The following is a 24862-nucleotide window of genomic DNA, read 5'->3' on the forward strand; positions in this document are numbered from 1 at the left end:
TGGATTTTTGATCAGTAGGTGAGCAAAGATGACCTTAGAAGATACGGCTCCTCCAGCTCGCTGTCAGGGCGGAGCGAAGAGCCTTGCGGAGGCGGGGCCTGAGCTGTGCCTGCCCAGCGCGCGCGCGGTTTACGTCACTAATCTGCGCCCAGGTTTCCCGGCAGGTTCTCGGCGGCTCCTCTGGTGCTGGCCGCGGTGCGGCCGAAGGCTGTCCGAGGTAGGCTCTTCTCGGCTCTCCTATGGAGGAGGCGGCGCTCACTGCAGTCCCGGATGCACGAACTTCCCGCGGGACGTCGCCGGAGACGGTGGCTGTGTGCGCGCAGGAGCGAGCTGCCTGCGTGGGGGTCTGAGCGGGCACCGGGGTCGCGTCCCGGAGGGAGCCGAGTCGCCCGCCGGCCTGCGACGGCCCTAAGGTAGCTACTTCCTGTAAGCGAGCTCCAGGGCGGAGCTGCGGGCTGTGTCGGCCGCCTGAGGTCGGAGAAGGGCCCCCGGGGCGACTTGCTTTTTCGCGAGTTCTGGGGTGGACTCAGCTTCCCTTGTGATCCGCAGTGAGTCGGATTGATTGCCATTTAATCCGGCGGAAGTCTGGCTGGTTGGCCCTGTCCGGTCACGTACTCGTTAAGTTCTCTATATCAGTTTTATTTGCCTTCGTGAGTTTTCAGAAGATGGTTTCAGCTTGCTGTAACGTTTTGAGCTTGCTTGACTCAGTTCCCTGGCACTTAATAGGGTTTACACAAAACGCAGGGTTTGGGGTTCCTACTTCTTTGATTTCTCTACAATAATGGCAAGGCATTTAGTTTAGGAGTGGTCTTGAGTGTAGTTTTAGATTCTATATCATGTGCTCGTTTGATACCGTATTAATTATTTTTAAAGTTAAAAGAGGAAGTCTGAGATTTGAGGTTTTTCATGCCAGTAAGCTGTATGTAGAAGCCCTTACAGTACCTACTAAGTGAAAGAACATGAAGGCCAGTAACTATATTTCTAAGTATTTAGTAATTTTCTATCCTTTCACCTACTTCCATATTTTCTTCTTTCCAGGGTGGAACTACTCTGCCGTGGTTAAATACTTTAAATGGGAATTAAGGATAGCGTTTCCAAGAAAATGAGAATGAATAAATCATCTCTGTTTTTTAAAAGAAAGACCATATTAAACTTACATGTAAGTTAAAATTTTAATTTCTAACAGTATTGCTAAGTTAGATCGGAGATTAGGTTCTGTTTCTGTAGTATTTGTTTGTTTGTTTTGTTTTGTTTTTAAGAGACAGGGTTTCTCTGTGTAGCCCTGGCTGTCCTGGAACTAACTCTGTAGACCAGGCTGGCCTCGAACTCAGAAATCCGCCTGCCTCTGCCTCCCTAGTGCTGGGATTAATGGTGTGTGCCACCACTGCCCGGCAGTTCCTGCCCATCTCTTGTCTAGGTAGCCTTGTTGAGTCAGTAAAGTTTAGGTTGATTGAGAGGCCCCATCTGGAGAAATAAGGTGGAGAATGACTGATAATGCTGTTTTCTTTAGTTTTAGAAAACCCCACTACTACTTGTAGGTGTGCACACACAAGAAAAATGAGCTAAACCTGAAGCTGAGACTGCTATAAGCTTTAGATAGTAGTAAAAATTATGTAGAAGTAGGCTTAAGAGCTGGACTTTTAGAGCCAGGTATGGTGATATAAGCTTGTAATTCCAGCACTCTGGAGGCTGGGACAGGATGATTTCGAGATCAAGGCCAGCCTGGACTCCGTAAGGAGACCCTTCAGTTCTAACATTTTAAGATGATATGGCAGTCAGGATTAGTAGAGCCACTCTGTTTTCTGAGTGATCCTCTCATGAGTGCCTAACATTCTGAGCTGTGTTTTCTGTGGCTGTCAAGGAGAAATAACACTATCTTCTGATAGTGTTTGAAGCGGTAGCCCTTTGATGTAAGGAAAGCAGTTCTTCTGACTTTGAAGCTCTGTGAAGATATAAAATGAGTCACATATGCTTAAATAGTACCCAACTTTTTTTCTATATAAAATATAAAAAGCTTTACCTAAATCTGACTTACTTGAGGGCATTTATTGTGGTAGACACAAGAACTTCTCTGTAGAGCGACATGACATGTGATGGTGGGGTAGAAGAGAGACTTGCATCAAAGGATGCAAAGTAACAGGTATGTAGAGTAAGTTGTGAGATTTAATGTTTAACATGAAGGTTATAGTTAGTAAAAATTGTATTAGAGACTTTAAAACTCCCTACTTGACAAACTAAATAAAGTTCTACATATTTCTTTATTGTAGAACTAAGCACATATCTCAGATTAAAACATTCCCAGCTATAACATTTTGTATATAGCTAGTTGTATTGATTTTGTGTAGATAAATTTGAAATTGACACTTGTATAAAGTTCTGTGAGGACTATAGGTAAGAATAAATGGATTGCAGGTGTGTTCATATTTTTTGGCTCTGTGTCTTGCTTATAGGGCTCCCGTGTGGTCTAACATGTAGTGTTGGAATGTTACTCTCCTGTGGTATCTCACATAACTTGGCTCACTTAGAATCAACCATAGTAATCTTTCCTTTCCCAGAAAACAGCATACCTGCTCTTAAGTAGAGCCTGCGTTTATAGTGCCACTTTGTTCTTTTTCCATCCCTTTCAAGTCTGCCCAGTGTTACCTCATCAAGGCCTCCTCCCTTAGCGCCTTAGTGTGCATTATTTTTCACCATGGCATTTACCACATTGCAGTGCCCTTTTATTTCTTGTTTTACCTTGCCTCCGTCTGGGAGGTAACTTTCATGAAGACCAGAGTTTTGGTCTGTGTTTTTCTTCATGACTCTATCCCCTGTTCATACATTATGTACTCAGAACACCTTTGTTAGTTTAAGTAAATGTGATTTATAGGCAAGCCAGTTCTTCACTGAGAGCCACAGTGAAGGAGGTTATGATCTCTATAAGTAACCTTAATACAGGTTAGGAAATTCAGAATGGAATAGGCTAAAGTCTAGGGAATTCAGGAAACATGGTAGTTACTTTGGCTCCTGGAATTCAACTAGGAATTGCTTACAGGAGTGCTTTTTGATTGGGCCCTTTGCAATGAAGCCCGTAAATAGACAATTAGGAGTAGATTAAAGTGGCAGCCATGGAAAGAACACAAAGTGTGTGAAATACAGTATTAGGAGCTAAGATTTAAAAGTTAGGTGTGAGCTGGGTGTAGTGGCACATGACTTTAATCCCAGCACTTGGGAGGCAGAGGCAGGCGGATTTCTGAGTTTGAGGCCAGCCTGGGCTACAAAGTGAGTGCCAGGACAGCCACGGCTACACCGAGAAACCGTGTCTTGAAAAACAAACAAACAAACAAAAAACAAAAAAAAAGTTTGGTGTGGAACAAAGGAAAGGTCTTAGTTATTGGTAATTACATTGGGACCCTCCCCCCCCCCCCCCACTTCACCTGTTGTGACTAGGCGGCAACCTTTGAGAAAAGGGTAGAACAAAGGATGGCACCTCTTGAGTCTGGTTCTGCTTCCTGCTTGTGCATAACAAGTTATTTAATGTCTCTGCCCACCCGTTTTCTCATTCCTAGCTGCTTCCACTTAAAGATGTTAAATGTCCTGCTTTGTTAATCACTACCTTGATACCGGGTCTCTCATTGAGCCCGTAGCTGTGCTGGTAACAAGCAAGTCTGAGAGGGCCATACCAGCTTTTTTTTTTTTTTTTAAGATTTATTTATTATTATATCTAAGTACACTGTAGCTATCTTCAGATGCACCAGAAGAGGACGTCAGATCTCATTACGGATGGTTGTGAGCCACCATGTGGTTGCTGGGATTTGAACTCAGGACTTTCAGAAGTGCTCTTAACCACTGAGCCATCTCTCCAGCCCCATACCCAGCTTTTTATAACTTTGGTGCAGGGTTTTGAACTTGGGCCCTCATATTTGCTGAGCTATCTTCCATGCCTCTGTTTTCTCTTTCTGCTGTCTTTTAAGCTTGACCCTGTCTTATAAAACATACCCACGTGGCATGTGCTCAGCTTCGTTTGACCTTCAGTTATAGAGTAGGAACAGGATCAGAGACTATCAAAGCAACTCATTTTTTTCAGGACATTCACACATATGTCCTATTAGTAAACTGTAAGTCCAAATGAGGTCATTAATTTTCCGAGTTTAGTGGCTTGTGGCTACCTTAGAATTGAAGATAAGTCTGCACGACTCTCCAACTGGTATATTTCCAGAAGTAAACAGACTGAAAAAGCAACCTTAATTCTAGAAAGCCGTTCATATAAAATTTGCTACCACAAATGAGTGCTTTTGTGGGAAACCCCCACAGATAGCCAAAGTAATTGTCTTTCCCCTCCTACCGTTTCTTTTAGACACCCCTCCCCCATTTCATGTTCTCCTTTCTCTTGAAACAACAGTAGATAATAGATCCATTGATAGAAAGGAGAAAACCAATAAGACAAAAATACAACAAAGCAAAACCATGGAGTCCATTTTACATTAGCTAACTGTTCCTGGAGTGTGGTTGATGTATCCAGTATCATTGCATTGGAAAAACTGACTTTCCCTTCCCCAGTAGGGATTGGTTATAAATTGCTTCTTGAGTAGGAATGAAACTTTGCGTCTGCTTCCCCTTCTCAGTGCTGGGATGTGTGTGGTGGAACTTGTGTGTGCTGTCACAGACTCTGTGAGCTCATATTATATGTAGTTCATACCAACCTTGTTAGTCTAAAGATGCTGTTTCCCCAAGCAGGGCAGTGGTGGCCCATGCATGCCTTTAGTCCCGGCAGTTGGGTGACAGAGGTTCTGCTGTTTGACACATTTTTTTCTGTTGATTTGTTGATAGGCATCAGCGGTTGGTATTTTGTGACTTGTGAACAGATCTATAGTAAACACTTATATGAAGATGATTTTTTGGCCTGTCAGCAGTTTTTTTCAGGTACAGACCTATAAATAGTATAGTTAGATCATGTCTTTTGTTTTTAGTTTTTGAAAGTATTTTCATACAAATAGGCTGTACTAGTTTACACATCCATTAATATGTTTCCTTATTCCTCCCCCGTTGTTTTCTTTATGATAGCCATTCTGATTGGGTTGAGATGGAATCGCAGTTCAATTTGATTTATGTTTTGCTGATAGCTAAGGTTGTTGAACATTTTTTGACTATTTATTGTTCACTTGTAGATAAAAAACATTTGTGTGTGAGGGTATTCTTTGGTGCATATGTAAAGATTAGAGGACAGCTCAGTTGTGAGTCTTCATCTTCTACCTTGTTATATGACAAGAGTGTTTGCATAGTTAGTGGATTTTGGTCTTTGGTTTGGTTTGGTTTTGGTTTTTTGAGACAGGATTTTTCTGTGTGGCCCTGGCTATCATGGAACTCACTTTGGAGACCAGGCTGGCTTAGAACTCAGAGATTGGCCTGCATCTGTTTTTCAAGTGTTGAAAATAAAGGTATGTGCTACCACTGCCTGGCTGACAGTTTTTTTTTTTAATTTATCCTTTTCCCAGGCTGTGAGCATTGTCATTGCATTTTACTCAATATCTAGTGATAATACTTCCTATCATACTTTGATATTTTACAGTTCTGGCTCTGGCAATTTGGTTCCATATTACAATGCTGATCTAGGTGAAGCTATTTATTACATATTAAATGGCCACTCTAGAATAGGCAGATTTAATTTTTTAGGGTCAATTGATGCTCATTCTATTCATCTGTATTGATCTAGAAAACATGAAGCATACGTAGGAGCTGCCAGAAAGCTGTGGGCTTAAAAGACCAATAATTTGCTTAGAGGTTAGGTTACTTGCTTATAAACAAGTAACCAGGCATGCAGAGTCTGATTAGCAGCAATGTAGGCAGAATTCTTTTTTTAAAAATTTTGATAGTATATAGAAGTGGTTGTCCATCTTGTTCAGAAATCCTACTTTTCTCCTCCCTGCATGTGTTTCCATCTCTGTAGCTGGTGGTTACAGTCAGATAGGGTGTGAGGAAGTCACCTTTAAACATGAGGTGACAAGTGTTTGGGCACATAGAGCGGTACCTTAGATTTGTTAGCTTTTTCCTTTTCTTACATGTATCTGTTACACTCAGAGCCTGACAGTCTCCAAACTCTTTACTTAGAACTACATTGTACATCTTGCCTTAGGAGCTGCAGAGGGAAGGCTAGAAATCCCTTGAAAGAGGAATCCAGGAAATGTTTTATATAGATGACTACTGGCATTAGTGTTATATTGATGCTGCTCTTTGACCTGTTCTCCTTCACAAGATGGATAGTAACTTAGACTATTGGACTATTGGGGCGACTTTCCTTTTGGAACTTAGTTGTGATTTCTGCCCTAAGATTCCTGCAGCTTTTCAGCATTGAAGGTGTATTTTATTAGTTTTTTTTGTTGTTGTTGTTGTTTTGTTTTCCGAGACAGGGTTTCTCTGTGTAGCCCTGGCTGTCCTGGAACTTACTCTGTAGACCAGGCTGGCCTCGAACTCAGAAATCTGCCTGCCTCTGCCTTCCAAGTGCTGGGATTAAAGGCATGCGCCACCACGCCTGGCGGAAACTGCTTTCTATTAGCATGCCTTTACTGATATTAGAACCAGCTGGTTTTGTTTCTCTTTGTGTTTCTCTCTCTAGATTTTTTTCTTTGTTTTTTGAAATAGAGTTTCTTTGTGTACCCTTGGCTGTCCTAAAACTAGCTCTATAGACCAGGCTGGCTTGGAACTCAGAGATCCACCTGTCTCCCTTCTAAATTCTGGGATTAAAGGCATGTACCACCTCAACTTGCCTTTTTCCCCCTCTCAATTTATTTATTTATTTTTTAACTAAAATCTAACTACAACACTTCTCTAAACTTCCCTTTCTTTCCTCCAGTCCCTTCCATATCATACTTCCTCTCTCAAATTGAGGTGCTCTTGCAGAGAACCCAGGTTCAATTCCAAGCACTGATATGGTGGCTTACAACCATCTGTAACTCACAGATCCTCTTCTGACTTCCATGAGCACCAAAGGCACATGCAGTACATATTCATGCAGGTGAAACACTCATACCCACTTAAAAAAAATTAAGCCTCTTTTAATATGTATGGTCATGCAAAAAGCTCAGTTCTTTTAGATAATCCTAACCAACACACCTAGTGAAGAGGATAGCTCACAGAACCCATTGTTCACAACACAGGAAAACATACAGAATTATCACAACTGACCAGCTAACTTGAACCTATGAACATAATGATGTTTATCCCTATATAACCCTTAGATGATTGACTTAAACAGTTCAACAGACTTTGTACAGTAAGTATAAAATTTCCAACATGGGAGCCAAGGATATTGGCTTAGTTGTAAAAACCTAGTTTGATCCCCAGTCCTGCACAAAACCAACCCAACATGCTTTACTGCATACTTCAGAGCTGCCAGAAAGCTGTGGTCTTACAAGGCCAATAATTTGCTTAGAGCTCAGGTTACTTATTTATAAACATGTAGAGTGTGAAAAGAACAATGTAGGCAGAATTTTTTTGTGGGTCTTATGGAGATCCCCAGTACTGTGTAAAGCCTACCCAACATGTCCTATTTACTTATTTTAAATTTTGTTAATTTTTTATTATTTTTGAGGCTCTTATTCTGTATCCCAGGTTGTCCTCAAACTTGCATGAAATATTTCAATATTTCAAATATTTCAAATATTCAAATATTTCAAATATTCAAATATTTCAAATATTCAAATATTTCAAATATTGGGATTACAAGGTATGAGTGAGCCATCATGCCTAGTTTTCATCTAACTTCTGAAAAATAAAGATCTGCATGTAGAAACTTTTGTGTTTGGCTTAGTAATTCTCCATTAAAGGTTTTAAAATACACCTTCTAAGCTGGGCAGTGGTGGCGAATGCCTTTAATCCCAGCACTTGGGAGGCAGAGGCAGGCGGATTTTTGAGTTCGAGGCCAGCCAGGTCTACAGAGTTCCAGGACAGCCAGGGCTACACAGCTACACAGAGAAACCCTGTTTCGAAAAACCAAAAAAAGCAAGCAAGCAAGCAAGCAAGAAAGCAGTTTCCTTCTTCCACATTGCCACCCACATTTAGGGTGGGTCTTCCTGCTTCAGATCATCTGATCAAAGAAACCCCTTACAGGAGAGCCTGGAAGCTTGCATTTCCTTGATTCTAGATGTAGTAAAGTTGACAACCAAGATTAACCATCACATGGCAGGGTATAAAGGAATAAGCAAAGTGTGGGAGACTTTTGGTCCAGATGCAAAACTGGCAATCTGCCACATGCATTTTCTTTCCCATTTATCAGAACAAGCCTGGTAGCCAAGTCCCAAATCAGTAGGATGAGAAGTATCTCATTGAAGTTTATGGGAGTCATAACGAACCTCTGCTGGTCTTTCCCCTTTGTTTGGAGTGCTACTAACTTAGTGTGGTAGTGTTTATTGTTGCTATAGTGTATATTGTTGCTTTCTTTCTTTTTTTTTTTTTTTAAAGATTTATTTATTTATTTATTATATGTAAGTACACTGTAGCTGTCTTCAGACACTCCAGAAGAGGGCGCCAGATCTCGTTACGGATGGTTGTGAGCCACCATGTGGTTGCTGGGATTTGAACTCTGGACCTTCGGAAGAGCAGTCGGGTGCTCTTACCCACTGAGCCATCTCACCAGCCCTATTGTTGCTTTCTTGTCTGCCTTCCTATTGAAGACTAAAAGTTACCACATTTGTTTTGTATGTACATTTGCATGGGTGTTATGTACATTTGCATGGCTGTGTTGCTCCTGGGGAATCAAATATAAGGCTTTGTGCATATTAGACATGCTTGGTCACTGAGTTACTTAGCAAAACAAACAAACAAAAAAACCTTACCATTTATTTAGAGGATTAAAATAATATTTATTGCATACAGCATGCATCTAATACATACTGTTTGAACAGAAACATTATGGGGCCAAGTATGGTGTCAGTGGTCCTATAACTTTGTACTCAGGAGGCTGAGGAAGGAGTATTTTTATTTCAAGCCCAATCTGGGATGCTGAGAGCTGGAAAAAAAGCATGTTTATTTTTTTTTTCCCCCTCTGCTTTGTACACCTTAGTTTTAACATCAGTGAAGTTCATGCGTTGGTTCATTTGGAAAATAAATGGACCATCTGTCAGCTTTGAACTGAGCTGTCTGGTCCTTATGTTCTCTAAAGACCAACAATATTATAGTCCATATCCCAGTAGATATGTTTGTTAAAATTGTCATCCTTTGCTAACAAAATAGTGCTAAAACTGTCCTGTCTATGTTTCCAGATAGGGCAAATAGATGATCAATTATATACTTTTATATCTTTACAGCTTCCTTTCCCTTAACTGTCTAGGGGCTCCCTGTGTTGCCTAAACTGGCCTCAAACTCCAGTTCCCTCTGCATCTGCCTTCTGAGTGCTAGGATATTTCTGAAAGAACAATATTGCATAAGAAAAAATTTCCTCTGTATGAACATAGATAGATATATCGATAAATATGTAGATAAATATATTGATGACCTAGATTCATGTATTGTTATATTTAATTCTTCTGTTCTTTTCCTAACAGCAAAATTATATTATAGACTATCAGTTAAGATTGGAAATAGTTAAAACAACACAAAGCTAAAATTTATAAAAATAATCCAAACTTACTACAGACCACTCTTTTGCCATAATTTGAAGAAACATAATTAGGTTAGTGCTAAATTTAAATAATATATGGATTTTTGATCAATTATTAGATAATCGGATACCAGTTTTGTAATGAGAAATAAGTTGTCAAAAGTAGTTAACTGCTTCCTTCTGTAGGAGGACTAGGAACTGTCCAATTAGGAACAGGACTAGTACGGAAGTATTTTCTTTCTTCTCTTATGAGGAGGGAAATGACTTGTGGATGAGCTCTCATGATTATTTTGTGAAAACCTCACCTTACTTTATATCATTTAGGTTTGAGGACTGAGTCACCTTGTCTCCTGTACAAGCAGTTTCTCTGTTCGGTGATCAATGTCACTCACAGGAACTTAAGTAACTAACGAAATGAGCCTGGGGCGTGGAAAATATGATTTTTATATTGGTCTGGGATTGGCTATGACCTCCAGCATTTTCATTGGAGGGAGTTTCATTTTGAAAAAAAAAGGCCTTCTGCGACTTGCCAGGAAAGGCTCCATGAGAGCAGGTAAGTTATGTCCTTTAGGTATCAAAAAGTACATATATACTCATACATTCGGGTTCTTTGAGTATAGACACACTGTCTTCATTCTTTGTGATTATATTTGAATATTCGCATTGCTCAAGTGATTTCTAAATATTTAATAGATAATCAGATACCAGCTTTGTAATGAGAAAAATAAGTTGTCAAAAGTAGTTAACTTCTTCCTTTTATAGTTACTGTCAAAATAGGAATGGGACCAGTGCCAAAGGAGTTTCCAAGGTTTAAGTTTCATTATATCTGCGCAGGAGGAAATTTGATCCATGAGTAGAACCAGGCTTTTATTAAAGACTGGGATATTTTATTCGTGATAGAACTTGTGACTTCTGCTTTAGATGTTTTTCTTGATGATGTGAAATTGAACAAAGGAAAGAACGGTCTTGCCTGATTTGCGTTTTCCAGTAATTGACCTGAATGGTGTATGTTGTTTCCCCCAAATTTACAGATGTGTTACAGTACCCTGGAGGATGCTCAGTATAATTGAACTTTAGTTCAATCCATGGACATCCATTACAGTTCCCTTCACTATGAGATATTAGTGCTTACATTCTATCTTCCTTGTTGTGCTTCATTTTAGACCTTATTGGACCTCATGAATAGACTATCTTTGTGGCCAGATCTAATTGAGCAATGTTAAAACATAAAACAGAGTCTCTTATGATTTAATGGACAAAGGAGAAAGAAAATCCTAGCATCTCATTTATTTTCTATACCCATTCAACCTTAGTCTTAAGGCATCCCTGTTATTCCTAAATTATAGGCTTGTAAAATTCACTTTTTTTCCCTTAAAACGGACAATGGCTGAAGTACCAATTGCTTTTCAACTTAATTTGGTCAAGGAAAAAGTAGATTGTCTCTTGGCAGTCTAGTTTGTGAGCATTTCTCAATCTTTGTAGGACCGTAGTGTCTTCTTAGGTGGGACTACATAATTATGTCTAAATAGCTTTCCTCTTTGCAGACTAAATCATTTGAAGTTGATCTATTTCTGCAATCCCCCTCCCTCTAGAAAGAATCCAATTGTATGAAGTTCAGGCTCTCCTGGAGCGTACTCTGAATTTCAGGCTGGCTTCAGACTTGTAGGACTCATCTCACTTGAGACTTCCAAGTGCTGGGATAGCAGGTGTGCACCGCTCTGCCCAACTTTGTTACTTTTTGTTGGTTCATCTTTCTTATTCATTAAAGCCGCCTTTTAAAAAGGATGCTAAGTATGAGGGTTAAGTTAGTCCTTTAACTCCAGATTATAGTACAAAGATAAATATTTTTAAGAGTCATGATCCTCATATCTTTTTTCTAAGGCAATCTTGAAATATCCAAGAAATATCATATCAGATACTTTTAATTCTGTGATTAATTAATACTTTTTATAGGCTTTAAAGAGAATGATAGTCTTCCAGAAAAATAAACTATTTCTTCATTCACAGGTCAAGGAGGCCATGCATATCTTAAGGAATGGTTGTGGTGGGCTGGACTGCTGTCAAGTATGTATAGAGAACATTTCAAGAAAGCATTATAGCTATATGTTAAATACTTTGCATATGTTGTTACAGCTCATATTAGCAAAGTTTAGAACATTTTGTGTTTATAAGTTAAATTCAAAATAGATTGAAGCCTATAAAAGTAGTTTAGTTAATCGCTTATTTATTTCAAATAATAAGATCTTTATAAGAACTAATCTGATTAAAACATTTTTGATATATCTTTGCCTTAAAAAATAATTACTAGATAAGTCGGTTAAAAGGTGTGTGTATGTTGGGGAACGGAGGAATAGAGAACTTGCCTAACATGTAAAACACCCAGAATTTGATTCCCTAGCACTTTAAAAAAGAAAAAATATATAAGATGAAAGTTAGGGGGAAAAAAATCAGATTTTTTTTTTCCCTCCATTATTTCTCAAGACTGTTCATTTTTATTTTGGTCACTATCTTTACGAAGGTAAGTGAAGGGGGCTGGAAAGATGGCTCAGTAGTTAAGAGCACATGTTGCTCTTGTGGTTCTATTCCCAGCACCCATATAATTGTTCACAACCATCCATAGTTCCAGTTCTGGGATATCCCACTCGGTTTTTTAACCTCTTTGGGCACCAAACATGCTCATAGTGTACATACATACATTCAGGTAAAACTCTGAGACACAAAATTAATCTTTTAATGGGACTGGAGAGATAGCTTAGGGGTTAAGAACATTGGCTGCTTTTCCAGAGGACCCAGGTTCAAATCCTAGCATCTACATGACAGTTCACAACTGTTGTAATTTCAATTCCAGGGTGTCTGACACCCTCAAACAGACATACATAGAGGCAGAATACCAATGTAAGTAAATAAGACTCACAATGTAAATAAGACTTACTGAAAAATATTTTTAATGTGAAATAAATTGTCCTTCAGACACCTGAGCCATAAGCTGTGCAGTGGTGTTACACACCTTTATTTAATCCCAGCACTGGGGGGACAGGTGGATCTCTGTGAATTTAAGACCAGCCTGGTCTACAGAGTGAGTTCCAGAACAGCCAGGGCTACACAGAGAAACCCTGTCTCAAAAAAGAAAAAAGAAAAGATACCTGAGACTTGATAACAGATATAACAGATGCTTATCTGTTGATCATCTCTTACATCGAGACGTTGGTTTTTTTTTTTTTTTTTTTTTTTTGATTTTTCGGAGACAGGGTTTCTCTGTGTAGCCCTGGCTGTCCTGGAACTCACTCTGTAGACCAGGCTGGCCTTGAACTCAGAAATCCGCCTGCCTCTGCCTCCCGAGTGCTGGGATTAAAGGCATGCACCACCACGCCCGGCTGTGACATTGTTTTTAGTGCTGAAGATATACTAGAAAAAGGAAAAAAGCACACCCCCCAAAAGTGCCCACTTATAAGAAGCTTACAAACAGTAAGAAGGATGAATAGGGTAAAAGGGGTGTGTGTGTGTCTGTCTGTCTGTCTGTCTGATTGTCTCTGTGTGTGCACGCGCTTGTAGCGGGAAGATACAAAGCTAGAAGGGGGATATAAACTGGAGAGTAAGTAGATAGACTTTGAGATAGGAGACCAGGAAGGACAAACCTTACTGGAAAGTAATAGACAGCTGAGGATGTGAGATATCTTGCCATATTAGGAAATAACTTTGAAATGAAGGAAATAGGATTTGTTTTTTTTTGTTTTTGTTTTTCGAGACAGGGTTTTGCCGTGTAGCCTTGGCTGCCCTGGAACTCACTCTGTAGACCAGGCTGGCCTCGAACTCAGAAATCTGCCTGCCTCTGCCTCCCGAGCGCTGGGATTAAAGGCGTGGGCCACCACGTCCGGCTGAAATGAAGGAAATAGTAACTAAATACTTTTGCTACTATGCTAAACTTTTGCTAGGACTGGGACTTGCCTGTGAATAGGATAGCCTTCTCTTTGATGCCCCCAGTTGTTCTTGCCTCCTGGTAGTCATACTTTTGAGTAATCCTCTGTTACATAGAGTTAGAACTGGCCTCCTATGGTCACAGAATCCAGGAAATGTGATGTATGACTTCTAAGGCTACATCATAAATGGATGTGCAGCGTTCCCCTTTTTTCTTAGATTGTTTTTAGGGAAGCCAGTTGCTGTGAATACTTTAAAACTATCTTTACAGGGATCCCTGAACAGCAGCCAGTCATACCAGTGCCTGGAATATGGTTCTAACCTTCAGATACTGCAGCCTTGGTTTATATCTGACCCAGGCTCTTAAAAGATCCTGACCATTTGCTAAAGTCTGGGCCAGCAAATCATGTCAGTAAACTGCTAGTTTTAGACTGACATACTTTAGAGTGATTTGCTCCATAGGTAGTGCTAGAATATGAAACCTTCAGGAAGCATTAAAGTTCAGTAGTAAGGGAGTTAGGGCAGTAAGGACAGAAGGAAATAAGGTCGGAGAAATGAGGGCATTTATTAAGCAATTGGTTTTTCAGGTCACAGAAAGGATTTTGAATTTGTTGGATAGAAAGCCTTCTTTGGAGAGCTTCAATAAAATATATGATATAGTTTCTTTGCCTACTGTGTTGATGCATAGATTGACTATATAAAAAAGAGGTGACAGCATGGACCAAGGTAGTACCAGGAAATAGTGAAATGAGTTCTGAATATGTTTTCAATGTAGTACTGACAAAATGTATGGTATGAAAAGACATTGAAGACTTGGTCACAGTCAATAGAAATGACTGTTCTGTTGCTAAAGGTTAGCAAGAACCTGAGCAGGTCAGCTAGGAGGAGATCAGGAGTTTGTTCTGAGTGCATTAATGTTAAAAGTTTATATTAAATAGTTAAACAGATATGTGAGATTGTCAGTTAGACAGCTCTGGACTTTGACTAAGTCATTCAGGCTGGTGAAAAAATTTGGGAGTTGCTATCTCTTTAAGACCAAAAGATTGCTTAGGAAATGAGAATATATAGAAGTCCAGATATCAGATACTCAAAATACAGAGTAGATTGATGTAGAGTTCAGGAGTAGAGGAGGGAAGAGATTGGAACTAAGCCTCAAAATAACAAGGGGAGACCAAGTAAGCCTTCTGTTTTTTGGAACCAAGTGATAGGGTTTGGGGAAACAGTTCTGGTTGGTGTCAAATGATGTTGCTACAGAGTAAGTCCAGTGAGGATTGAACATTGACTATTGGGTTTAGCAGTATGTAAAGCCTTAGTGACCATAAGCAGCAGCTTTGATATTAAAATCTTTTGTATGAAACTTTTTTAAAGATAGAAACTCATAGTATGGTTGCTCACACTTAATCCCAGTAGAAGCAGACAGGTCTCTTGAGTTTGAGGTCAGCCTGGTCTACATAGCTAGTTCAAGGTCAGCCAGAGCTACATAGTGAGAGCATTTCTCATTAGTTAGTTAACTAAAGGACATGGTTTTACAGAGCCTAGACTGGACTTAAACTGCTGAGGTTAGCAGCTAAAGATGACCTTGAACTTCTGATCCTGCTGCTTCTATGTTAAGTGTTGGAATTACAGGCATGTCCTCTCAGTTAGTTTTACACAAAACTTTTTTGAATATCAAAAAGAAGTGAAGGTGGATATAGTGGTACAGTGTTTGAGCCAGACACTGTGGTGTGTACTTGTAGCCCCAGTTACTCTAAAAAACGTTTTTCCCCAAGACAGCATTTCCCTTGTAGCCTCTATAAACTAGTCTGCCCTCAAACTCAAAATATACATGGCTCTGCCTCTCAAGTGCTGGGATTAAAAGACATGTTCCACCATGCCCAGCACCCCAGTTACTCTTTAGGTGAGGCAGGAAATATCAGTCAGGAAAAAATAAGACTTAAAATTCAAATACCACACCCCTGCCATCCCTTTTGACAGTGTCATGTAAGCAGAGAACAGACTCAGGTCAGTGATGTGCTAATTATTTTTTTGTCCATTTGTCACAATCTGGAGTCACCGAGGAAGAGGGAACCTCAGTGGAGGAATTGCCTCCATCACACTGGCCTGAGGGCTTATCTGTGGAGCATATTCTTTTTTTTTGTTGGTTTTTTTTTTTTTTTTTTTTGATTTTTCGAGACAGGGTTTCTCTGTGTAGCCCTGGCTGTCCTGGAACTCACTCTGTAGACCAGGCTGGCCTCGAACTCAGAAATCTGCTTGCCTCTGCCTCCCAAGTGCTGGGATTAAAGGTGTGCGCCACCACACCCGGCTGTGGAGCATATTCTTAATGATTGATATGAGAGGGCCCAGCTCACTGGGCAATATCAGCCTGGGTGGGTTATCCTGGATTATATAAAAAAGCAGACCAAGGTGGGCTGGATAGAGATGGCTCCATGGTTAAGAGCACTTGTTGTTCTTGCAGAAAACCCACAGCCATCTGTAACGTCAATACCAGGGGAGCTCAAGTCCTCCTTTGATTTACTTGGATACCAGGCACACGTGTAGTATACTTGTATGCAGGCAAACAAAAACATTCATACACATAAAATATACATATAAAAATTAAAAAAAAAAGAAAGCCAGTAATCCTTCAGTGATGGACTGTGAATGGAAATGTCAGTGGAAGACACTACTTTGTATGCCTGACCAAAAAACGTAATAAAAACATGCAGCCTAGAATTGTGGGTAACATTTGCCTGTCTATGATCCTGGTACTTAAGGGGCTAATGCAGAAGGATCAAGAGTTTGAGGCCGGGAGCTTGAAACATGGCTCAGTAATTAAGAGCACTGGCTGCTCACAGCTGTCTCTAACTAGTTCCAAGATATGCACTATCCTCTCTGGCCTCTGGAGGTCGAGTCATGCAAAGAGTACATAGATGTACTGTAGACAGAACACTCATGCGCACAAAATAAACACAAAATTTAAAAGTATGAGGCCAATCCAGGTTACATATTGAGAACTGGTCTCAAGAACAAAACATCCCAAAGAAGGGGCGTACTAGGAAATACTAGTCAAACAGAAAGCAGTATTGAAAGCATATAGTAATAGTATATTGATGAATCAGTCAACATTGTCACTGAAAACAAGTTACAAAGCTGGAGAAAAAAAATCCTCCCCCTTCAAAGTGTCTTTGCTAAAGTGCCATGAGCTTGTAGCTCCAGCTGTGTGGAGGCTGAGGCAGGATCATTTGAGTCCATATGAGGTTCAGCCTGGGAAACATAATGAGACTTCATCTCTTAAAAAGGAGGCCAAGATGGCAAGAAGAAAAGAAAAAAAAAAGGAGTAGGGAAGAAGGAAACAAGATGAGCTGAAAGTGTGCACTTGAACTGCCAAAACAGCATCTCAAAAAGTAAAAAAAAAAAAAAAGTTGACTTAAAAAAAGAAGAATCCAGAAAAAAATTAAGAAATTTACCTTTGTATCAGTGTCAGCTTTCTTTAAAGTGTATTTGTAGTCCTGGTTGACAAATATATTAATACCCTTATGCATAAATTATATCTTTTAAATTAAAATTATTGCTTTTAATTACATTTACTTGGGTTATTGGTATCAGATGTTGGCAATTTATAGCACTTGGACCTAGATGAGAGAAGATATGGAAGTTGTTATGAAGTACAATATAGTTAAAGTAATAGGTATGTGTTGCATAAAATGCAGACATCTTCGAACTGAGTCCATTCCTGTCTGAGATGGTTTTTATTGTTCATCTCTTCAGTGGGAGCCGGTGAAGTGGCCAATTTTGCTGCATATGCATTTGCTCCGGCCACATTAGTGACTCCACTAGGTGCGCTCAGCGTCCTCGTAAGGTAAGACTGTATTTCATGTGAGAAATGGTATTTTAGTCTGTATGATACTAGTGTGCTAATTATATGTCAGTATACTTGTACACCCTTAAGGATTTTTAAATAATCTCTAGTAGTGTTATTTCAAAGTTATCTTCTTTGCATAGTTAGTTATTAATTTGTGGGACAAAACCATTTTAATCCTTCCTTCTGCTTATATCCAGGACCAGCATAGTGATTTAAACTTTAGAAATGTTGCTACTTGCCTTAACATTTACTATTCAGTATACATATATTGCTGTAGGTAGGATTTATTAACTACTACAGAACATCAAGTCTTGGGGGTGGGGTGGGGCGGAGGTCGAAAGACTGGCGTGAGGTACTTGTTTCGTAAGACCAACTTAAAACTTGTCCTGTTTTGTTACTGTAATGGTTGGTCCTAATAGCTAAGCCTATTTCAAGTCTGGATTTTGGTTACTATTTTGAAAGTTGAGAACTGCTATTGCCCTTTCTATTAAATTATATATAAAATATGATTATGTTTTTATTCTTAGCTTTTCTTTTTTATACTGTGAACTTATTTGTTTATTCTGTACTTTATTTTTAGGTTTGAATAAAACTAACTATAAGTTATAAAAACTTTGCAGTATATAGGCAAATTAATAATGAAATGTTCTCAGATTATAGTTTATTGACTTTGTATTTCCAAATAATTTAGGATGACTGTAGGCAAATCATACACAATTAAATCAATACATAGGGCTGGCAAGATGGCTTAGCAGGTGAAAGCACTTACTGCCAGGCTTGGCGGAAGGGAGACAGCCTACGTGTGCAAGCTGTCTTCATGTCTTCACACAGATAGAAACAGAGATGGGGGGTGAGGGGGGAGATAAATAAATGTAATTTTAAAATAGAAGGCAAACTTTGTACATAGAAGTTTTGTAAACTTGAAGCATTGGCTTGGATATAGTTTTTATTAAGAACTAGGCTGTATAAATTATACCACTTGATATTTCATATGGAGTCTTGTAGTAAAAAGATGATAAATGCACAGTTTCAGTGTATATGAAGGAGGTGGTTCATTTTGTTCCAGGGGTTTTAGGGCAACAGTTATGATGGTCCTAGAATAGATTCTACAGCTCATACAAAAATGCCAGTCTAAGAGTGAAGCAGTAAAGACGACAAGGGAGGAAGTATAGTAAGTATGCTGGAAAGGCAAGGGGGCAGGCAGTGCTTTATTACATTGTCTTCTGGGAAGGACATGAGTTCCCAGTTGATAGAGACAGAGAGCCACAGTATTCACAGCCAAGCAGTCTCAGTCAGATTGGTCAGGCTAATTGATTAGGAGGGTGATTGCAGAATATACTTACTGAACAAAGGAGACAGGTACAGAATGGAGGCAGAGGCCACATTTTTATCCTGCTAGTTGGATGCTCACAAATTCAGGTGAAGAGACAGTGCTTTCTAGCTAAGCAAACTTTTAAGACCTGATTGTACATTTTCTTTGTCAAAAGCCTAGAAGTATTTTTGTGTGAGCTCAGTGATCTGCATTGCAAGTCTGTTAATTTTCAAAGTTTGAAAAGAGCTAATATAAGTGTTCAACCTTTATTCTTCCTTTTAGTGCCATTCTGTCTTCATACTTCCTAAATGAAAGACTTAATCTTCATGGGAAAATTGGGTGTTTGCTAAGTATTCTAGGGTCTACAGTTATGGTCATTCATGCTCCAAAGGAAGAGGAGATTGAGACCTTAAATGAAATGTCACATAAGTTAGGTGATCCAGGTAAGAAAAACTTCATTAATGTTACTGTACTTAAATTTTATTTTTATTTTAATTTAGATTTTGTGTGTACATAGATGAATTGTTTTGCACAGGTTATAAGAAATGGTTCTCATGTGTCCCTAGCCTCTTGTCTTTTTTGTTGTTTAATCATGTTTTTAATTTACAAATACTATCCTTCTATCATTGCTATTTCCTTAGCCATAGTCATTATCCGGTACTTATTACACTTATATAGGGTTACTACATTTCTTTATATCCTCCTTACAATCAAACCTTTATTTTTAAACATTATGATTACCCCCTTCTTTCTCTCTTCTCGGATTTTCACACGTTCTCCCTTTATAGCCAAGCTGGCCAGCTGATTGGAGGTTTCTTGTATAGCTCGAAATTTACCTCATGATCGTTATCTTACTTGCTTAGTTATTCCTAAATATCCTGAAGAAATCATCACTTCCCTTCCTCTTTGAACTCTTCTCTATTGTCTAGTTCTACTCTCAAGTTGTCTAAAGTACATCAGGCAGCCTGGGTGGACTTTGAACCAGTTATCTGGTTCCCTGTCACCTTTGAACTGCTCCACAGTGGGTGTGAGTGTTCTGTACTACTGAGTCACATTCTGATGCAACATGTAGAATCCAACTTTTTTTTTTTTAAGACACATTTTCACCATGTAACTTAGGCTTGTTTGTAACTCTGTATACACTAAGATGGCTCCAGATTAATAGAGATCTACTTGCCTCTGCCTTTCAAGTGCTAGGAATATAGGTATGTGCCACCATGCTCAGCTCAGGATTCAGTTTTCTCAGATTTACTGTGGTATTTGAGTTACCCTGTACTTTTGATACACTCAGAAATATGTCTATTACTGCCTTTCTTCCCTTGTTTCTGTCTGCTTTAATAGCCTGTTATTTGTGGAATTTGAAGTAGAGTGACTTTTCTTAGCCTTGATTTGTTTCCTGTTCTTTTTTTTTCTTATTTTCTTTTTGACAAAGTCTTATGTAGCCTAGGCCAGCCTTCAACTTTTCCTATAGCCAGAGATAATCATGAGTCCCACATGCTTCTGCCTCTGCTTCCAGACTGTTAGAATTACTGGCACGTGCCCCTCCCCCTCAATTATTCCCATTTCCCCTTTTCATCTTTCCATACAAAAGGTTATTTATGTACTATGTGCAGTGGAGAACTTCTGAGAATCCCTGAGAACTGTGGCTGGCCTACATAACTGTACAGTTGTCAGCTGTGACATATCTCCATACTCAACCAGGACCCCAACAGATTATAGGTTCTCTTGTTGACTTGCTGCTTATCCTGATACTTGATTTTATTTCTAGATGTGTCCCTTTTAAAAAAACAACTCATAACTTCTGATTTTTACACACACACACACACACACACACACACACACACACACACACACACACCTCCTGAGTGCTAGAATTAAAGGTGTACACCATCACCACCTGGCCATAACTGATTTTTGCAAATAGAGATGAACATTCAAGGGTACTTCCTGAACTTAGTCTACACTGGCATCTCCTTCCCCTGTTCTGATTATCATTTCCCCCTGCCCTGTGATTTAGTATACATTAAAAGTGTTACTGATGCTGCCCCACGCCTTTATTCCTAGCTCTCAAGTGGCAGAGGACAACCTGCCTGGTGTAGATTGAGTTCCAGGACAACCAGGGCCTGAGGAGAAGTCCTGTCTTGAAAAACCAATAAAAATAAAAATGTTAGTGGTGTTTTCTTTTTTTTTAATACTATGAAGCATATTTTAATTTTAGACTGTGTACTTTTACAAAGTGGTACTGAGGATCGAATCCAGGGCTTTCTTTGCACATTCCAGGCAGTCACTCTGCAAGCTGCACTGTCTCCAGCCCTCCAGTATGTACTTCTGATGTATTTGTGTAGGTGAGACTTTGCTAGAGGATCAAGAGAGAAGTCACCACCTGGGAATTATTTTCGTAGTGTCTTGTGTCTCTTTGGTGTGAATAGGAGTTACCTACAATGAGTAACTTACGAAGTCTTTAACATTTCAAAATGAATCCATCAAATAGTTTTATAGGCAAGATATATCTGAGGATGCAGTACTGGGAGTTATGTATACCTTTCCTGATGATTTTGTGTGTGCATTGTTGTAATAGAGCTTTTCTTTGCTTCCTCTAGGTTTTGTGGTCTTTGCAACATTTGTGGTCATTGTGGCCTTGATATTCATCTTTGTGGTGGGACCTCGACATGGACAGACAAACATTCTTGTGTATATAACAATCTGCTCTGTGATTGGAGCATTTTCAGTCTCCTGTGTGAAGGGTTTGGGTATCGCCATAAAAGAGTTATTGACTGGAAAGCCTGTTCTACAGCACCCCCTCGCCTGGATTCTACTGTTTAGCCTTGTGGTCTGTGTGAGCACACAGATTAATTACCTAAACCGGGCTCTGGACATTTTCAACACTTCCATTGTGACTCCAATATATTATGTGTTCTTTACAACTTCGGTTTTGACTTGCTCAGCTATTCTTTTTAAAGAATGGCAGGATATGCCTGTTGATGATGTCATTGGGACTTTGAGTGGCTTCTTCACAATCATTGTGGGGATATTTTTGTTGCATGCCTTTAAAGATGTCAGTTTTAGTCTAGCAAGTCTGCCAGTATCTTTTCGAAAAGATGAAAAGGCAATGAATGGCAATCTTTCTAGTATGTATGAAGTTCTTAATAATAATGAAGAAGACTTACCCTGTGGAATTGAACACACTGGTGAAAATATTTCCCGTAGGAATGGAAACCTGACATCTTTTTAAGGACATGTTTGAAACGTTAACCTATAATTCTGTTATAAAGTGATTTTCGAGTATCAGAATGTATCTGAAAAAAATTATCCTCAAATAATGTCCTCTAAAGACAATCTTTTTTTAAGTTTTCACTAATTTGGATCAAGAAATTACTTTTCTTATAGTTAAACAATGGTAGCTCACTAATATGACCTCAGTACATGGCTAATTTCTAATAACATTGTATTATTGTAAAGGTATTTTACATTTTTATTCATTCTCCAGAAATTTAAATGCACTAATGACAAGTTTTAAGCTTATAAAAATGTTTTATTTTTTCCATTGGTGATGAACATTAAAATGTACATTTGTGATCCCAATTCCATCAATACCTCATCATACTAAGGCTTTTTGATTATAAAGATATGTGTGTGTGATTCTAAGAAAATAATTCTCAGGTGGTGATTTGTCACCCAAACATCTGGTTTCCCACACACATCTGCTGGCCTCCTTTTGGAAAAACCCACTGTGCTATCAGTCCGTACTTGCTGTTTCCATAGTGACTAGATCTCTGTGTCATTTTATGTGAGCTCTTGGACCTTTCAGTGTGGTTCAGAATGGGTTAGATTGTCATTCAGCCCTTAACTCTGGGTTATCAACAGAAACTTGTGTTTCCTTAAATTTAGAAACTCATGCTTGCATAAAATGGCAGGTTGGAACAAAATCCTTATTTTGATCCTAATTGCTTAGATTTAAAATGTTTGTAAAATAGGTCTCTTTGAACCAAGTGATTTATTTTGCTTCAGAGTTTGCTTTTTTTTTTTTAGAAACTGTGAGAAAATATTTAGAAAAATATAAGCAGGTACAAAAAGGTTAGGCCAATGTAAGGAACATTCTCTGGCTTTAGACTTGCCCACTTCAAAGTCATGTACTAGCTTAAAAAAAAATCACTCCCCTCCATCCTATCCCTCACTGACAGGAAGAGCTGAAGCTGTTTCCTGTTCCTGCCCATGGTTGTATAGTAGCTTAGTATACTGGTTTTGTGGGGGAAAAAATATTTATTTTGGAGTGGGGGTAGCTTTGTTCTATTTATTATTGGCACTCTTAAGGACTCTTGCCTTCTCTGACTGCCTCCCTCTATGTAAGTCCTTTTTGGGCCATACTTGGTTCCAGTCACAGGACCCAGTATATTCTACACAAATGTTCTAAAACTGAGCTACAGTTCCAGCCTTCCTATATAACTTATAAATGTCAGAGAGAATAGGCTTCCCCCTTATCCTCACAAATATAATTTATGTCTGTTTTATGTACTGTATGTCTTATTTTGCACATAAAAAAAAAAGCCAATGTTCATTCCCTTGGGGGTGAAAAGTTTCCTCATTGAGAATGTGTGTTGTACATACGACACTTTATACGTACATAATCTTGTACGCAAGCATTTTATTTGGCCTATCACTTGGTAATATAGTGGTTAACTTTTAAAATCTACACTTCATAGGGTCGGTACAGATGCTATTACGACTATTCATATCAACAAAAATATTTTAGGTAACTTTTTGATAAATAGGCTTGTTTAAAATGTAACTCAGGTTTACAGTACAGCTGGATAGTACCTGTGTTTTATTTTCTGTGTAAAATAAAGCTTAAAGCTTTTGGACTTCAGGGTTTCCCAGCCCAGTGATGTTTCTCTTTTTTAAGACAGGGCTCTTACTATGTTCCTTAAGCTGTCCTTGAACTCTTGGCTCCATTGATCTTCAGTCCTCAGCTTCCCATGTAGCTGGGATGTGAGTGGCACATCACTGTACCAGATTTTCAATTAATTTCTCTCCACTTTGATACTTCTGATAGTACAGCAAAATTGGGTTGTTGTTTTTCACATGTCCAAGTCCTATAGTGAGATAATTCCCCCAGCAATCGAGAAGGTATGCTGAGAGCTGTTGGGGCCAGCCAGGCCCAGTTCCCTTTTTGCAGTGTCAAAACCCCTGCCCTCCCCCACACTGTTGGCCTTAAAGAGTAGATGCACATACCATTGCAGTTCTGGTGTTCCTTTCATGTCCTTCATGGACAACACAATTGCTGTCTTACATCTCACTGGCTTTCATGTCATCCCTGCCCAGACCTGAATGTTAAGTTCTAGTTGTGTTTGAAAGATGTCATGATCTTGTCCTATTGAACACGTCCTGTGAAATGTGGGTATGTACAGGGATGTTTATGCCAATGAACAAACGCAAACAGACTGCATTAATTTTTATTTCTCTAATTGTTAAGTCATATCTCACAAATCAGACTCACTGTTGGATTTAGTTGAACAGAGGAAACAATTTCACTATTTTGGCATAAAAGGAAACTGTGACTTAGAAAAGAGTTCCTAAAAGGCCATCAGAAAAATCCTTAAACAAAGCTCGTCATTAAATTTAAAAGAAACTGGTAGAGGTCTTTTTTTGTTTTTTTATTTTTTTTTAATACAATTAGTTGGTATGCTCGTACAGGATGAGTGAATTTAGCATTTTATAACTAGCTACTGGAATATTCAGCATGAAAATATTTGTTAATACCGTAATGGCAACAACTGGTAACCATATTCTCAGACTTCCCAATTCCAAAGGCATATACAATTTTAGTATAGAAAAATAAGTACATTTTATAAAGTTAAGCTTTCAGATCAAAAGTAGGTTCAGACATAATGGAAAATAGCCCCTAAAAATTTTAATATAGTTTACATAAAGACAAACGTGCCATCAGTTACTGGGATGCTGTGAGCTTAGCCCTCAGCTACTGGCTAGGGACTGGTGGATGGGTGGCTGGAAGCAGCGTACATGTTCCACAGGTGTGCTCTCCCCATCACCAGATTTCAAGTACTTGTCCAGGATAGTGATGATCTCATCGTTGAGAATCTGGAACTTGCGAATCCTCTCCACCATCTTCTTCAATGGCTACAATTAGATCAGACCGTTATATTTATTGTACTTTCAAATTCAAGGATTCTACTTGAGAAAAAATATAGAAAATTAAATTGAC

The 24862-nt window shown here is 39.0% G+C and overlaps 2 protein-coding genes across 6 annotated transcripts in view; one reads left to right on the top strand and one right to left on the bottom strand.

The window, feature by feature from the left end:
• Nucleotides 1-143: 143 nt before the first annotated feature.
• Nucleotides 144-23501, top strand: Nipa2 (NIPA magnesium transporter 2). Of its 4 annotated transcripts, none has more exons than XM_021166453.2 (7): nucleotides 144-413; nucleotides 1039-1159; nucleotides 9899-10127; nucleotides 11582-11638; nucleotides 17237-17327; nucleotides 18925-19085; nucleotides 21243-23501. In XM_021166453.2, the coding sequence occupies exons 3-7, from the start codon at nucleotides 9989-9991 to the stop codon at nucleotides 21872-21874; spliced, it is 1080 nt and encodes a 359-aa protein (XP_021022112.1). In that variant the 5' UTR covers nucleotides 144-413; nucleotides 1039-1159; nucleotides 9899-9988; the 3' UTR covers nucleotides 21875-23501. The 4 variants fall into 4 exon arrangements, with proteins under 4 accessions (XP_021022112.1, XP_085697822.1, XP_029335964.1 ...); XM_029480104.2 differs by having other exon boundaries at nucleotides 170-217; XM_085841696.1 differs by lacking the exon at nucleotides 1039-1159.
• The window catches only part of Cyfip1 (cytoplasmic FMR1 interacting protein 1), a 95097-nt gene continuing 92887 nt past the window's right edge, over nucleotides 22653-24862 (bottom strand). For both annotated transcript variants that reach the window (XM_021166451.3, XM_021166452.3), the window contains exon 31: nucleotides 22653-24777. In XM_021166451.3, coding sequence (XP_021022110.1) covers nucleotides 24613-24777 — 165 coding nt within the window. In that variant the 3' untranslated portion in view covers nucleotides 22653-24612. The remainder of the gene's footprint in view (nucleotides 24778-24862) is intronic.

Source organism: Mus caroli, unplaced genomic scaffold (assembly GCF_978045245.1).
Source record: "Mus caroli unplaced genomic scaffold, Mus_caroli_1 scaffold_8, whole genome shotgun sequence".
NCBI lineage: Eukaryota > Metazoa > Chordata > Mammalia > Rodentia > Muridae > Mus > Mus caroli.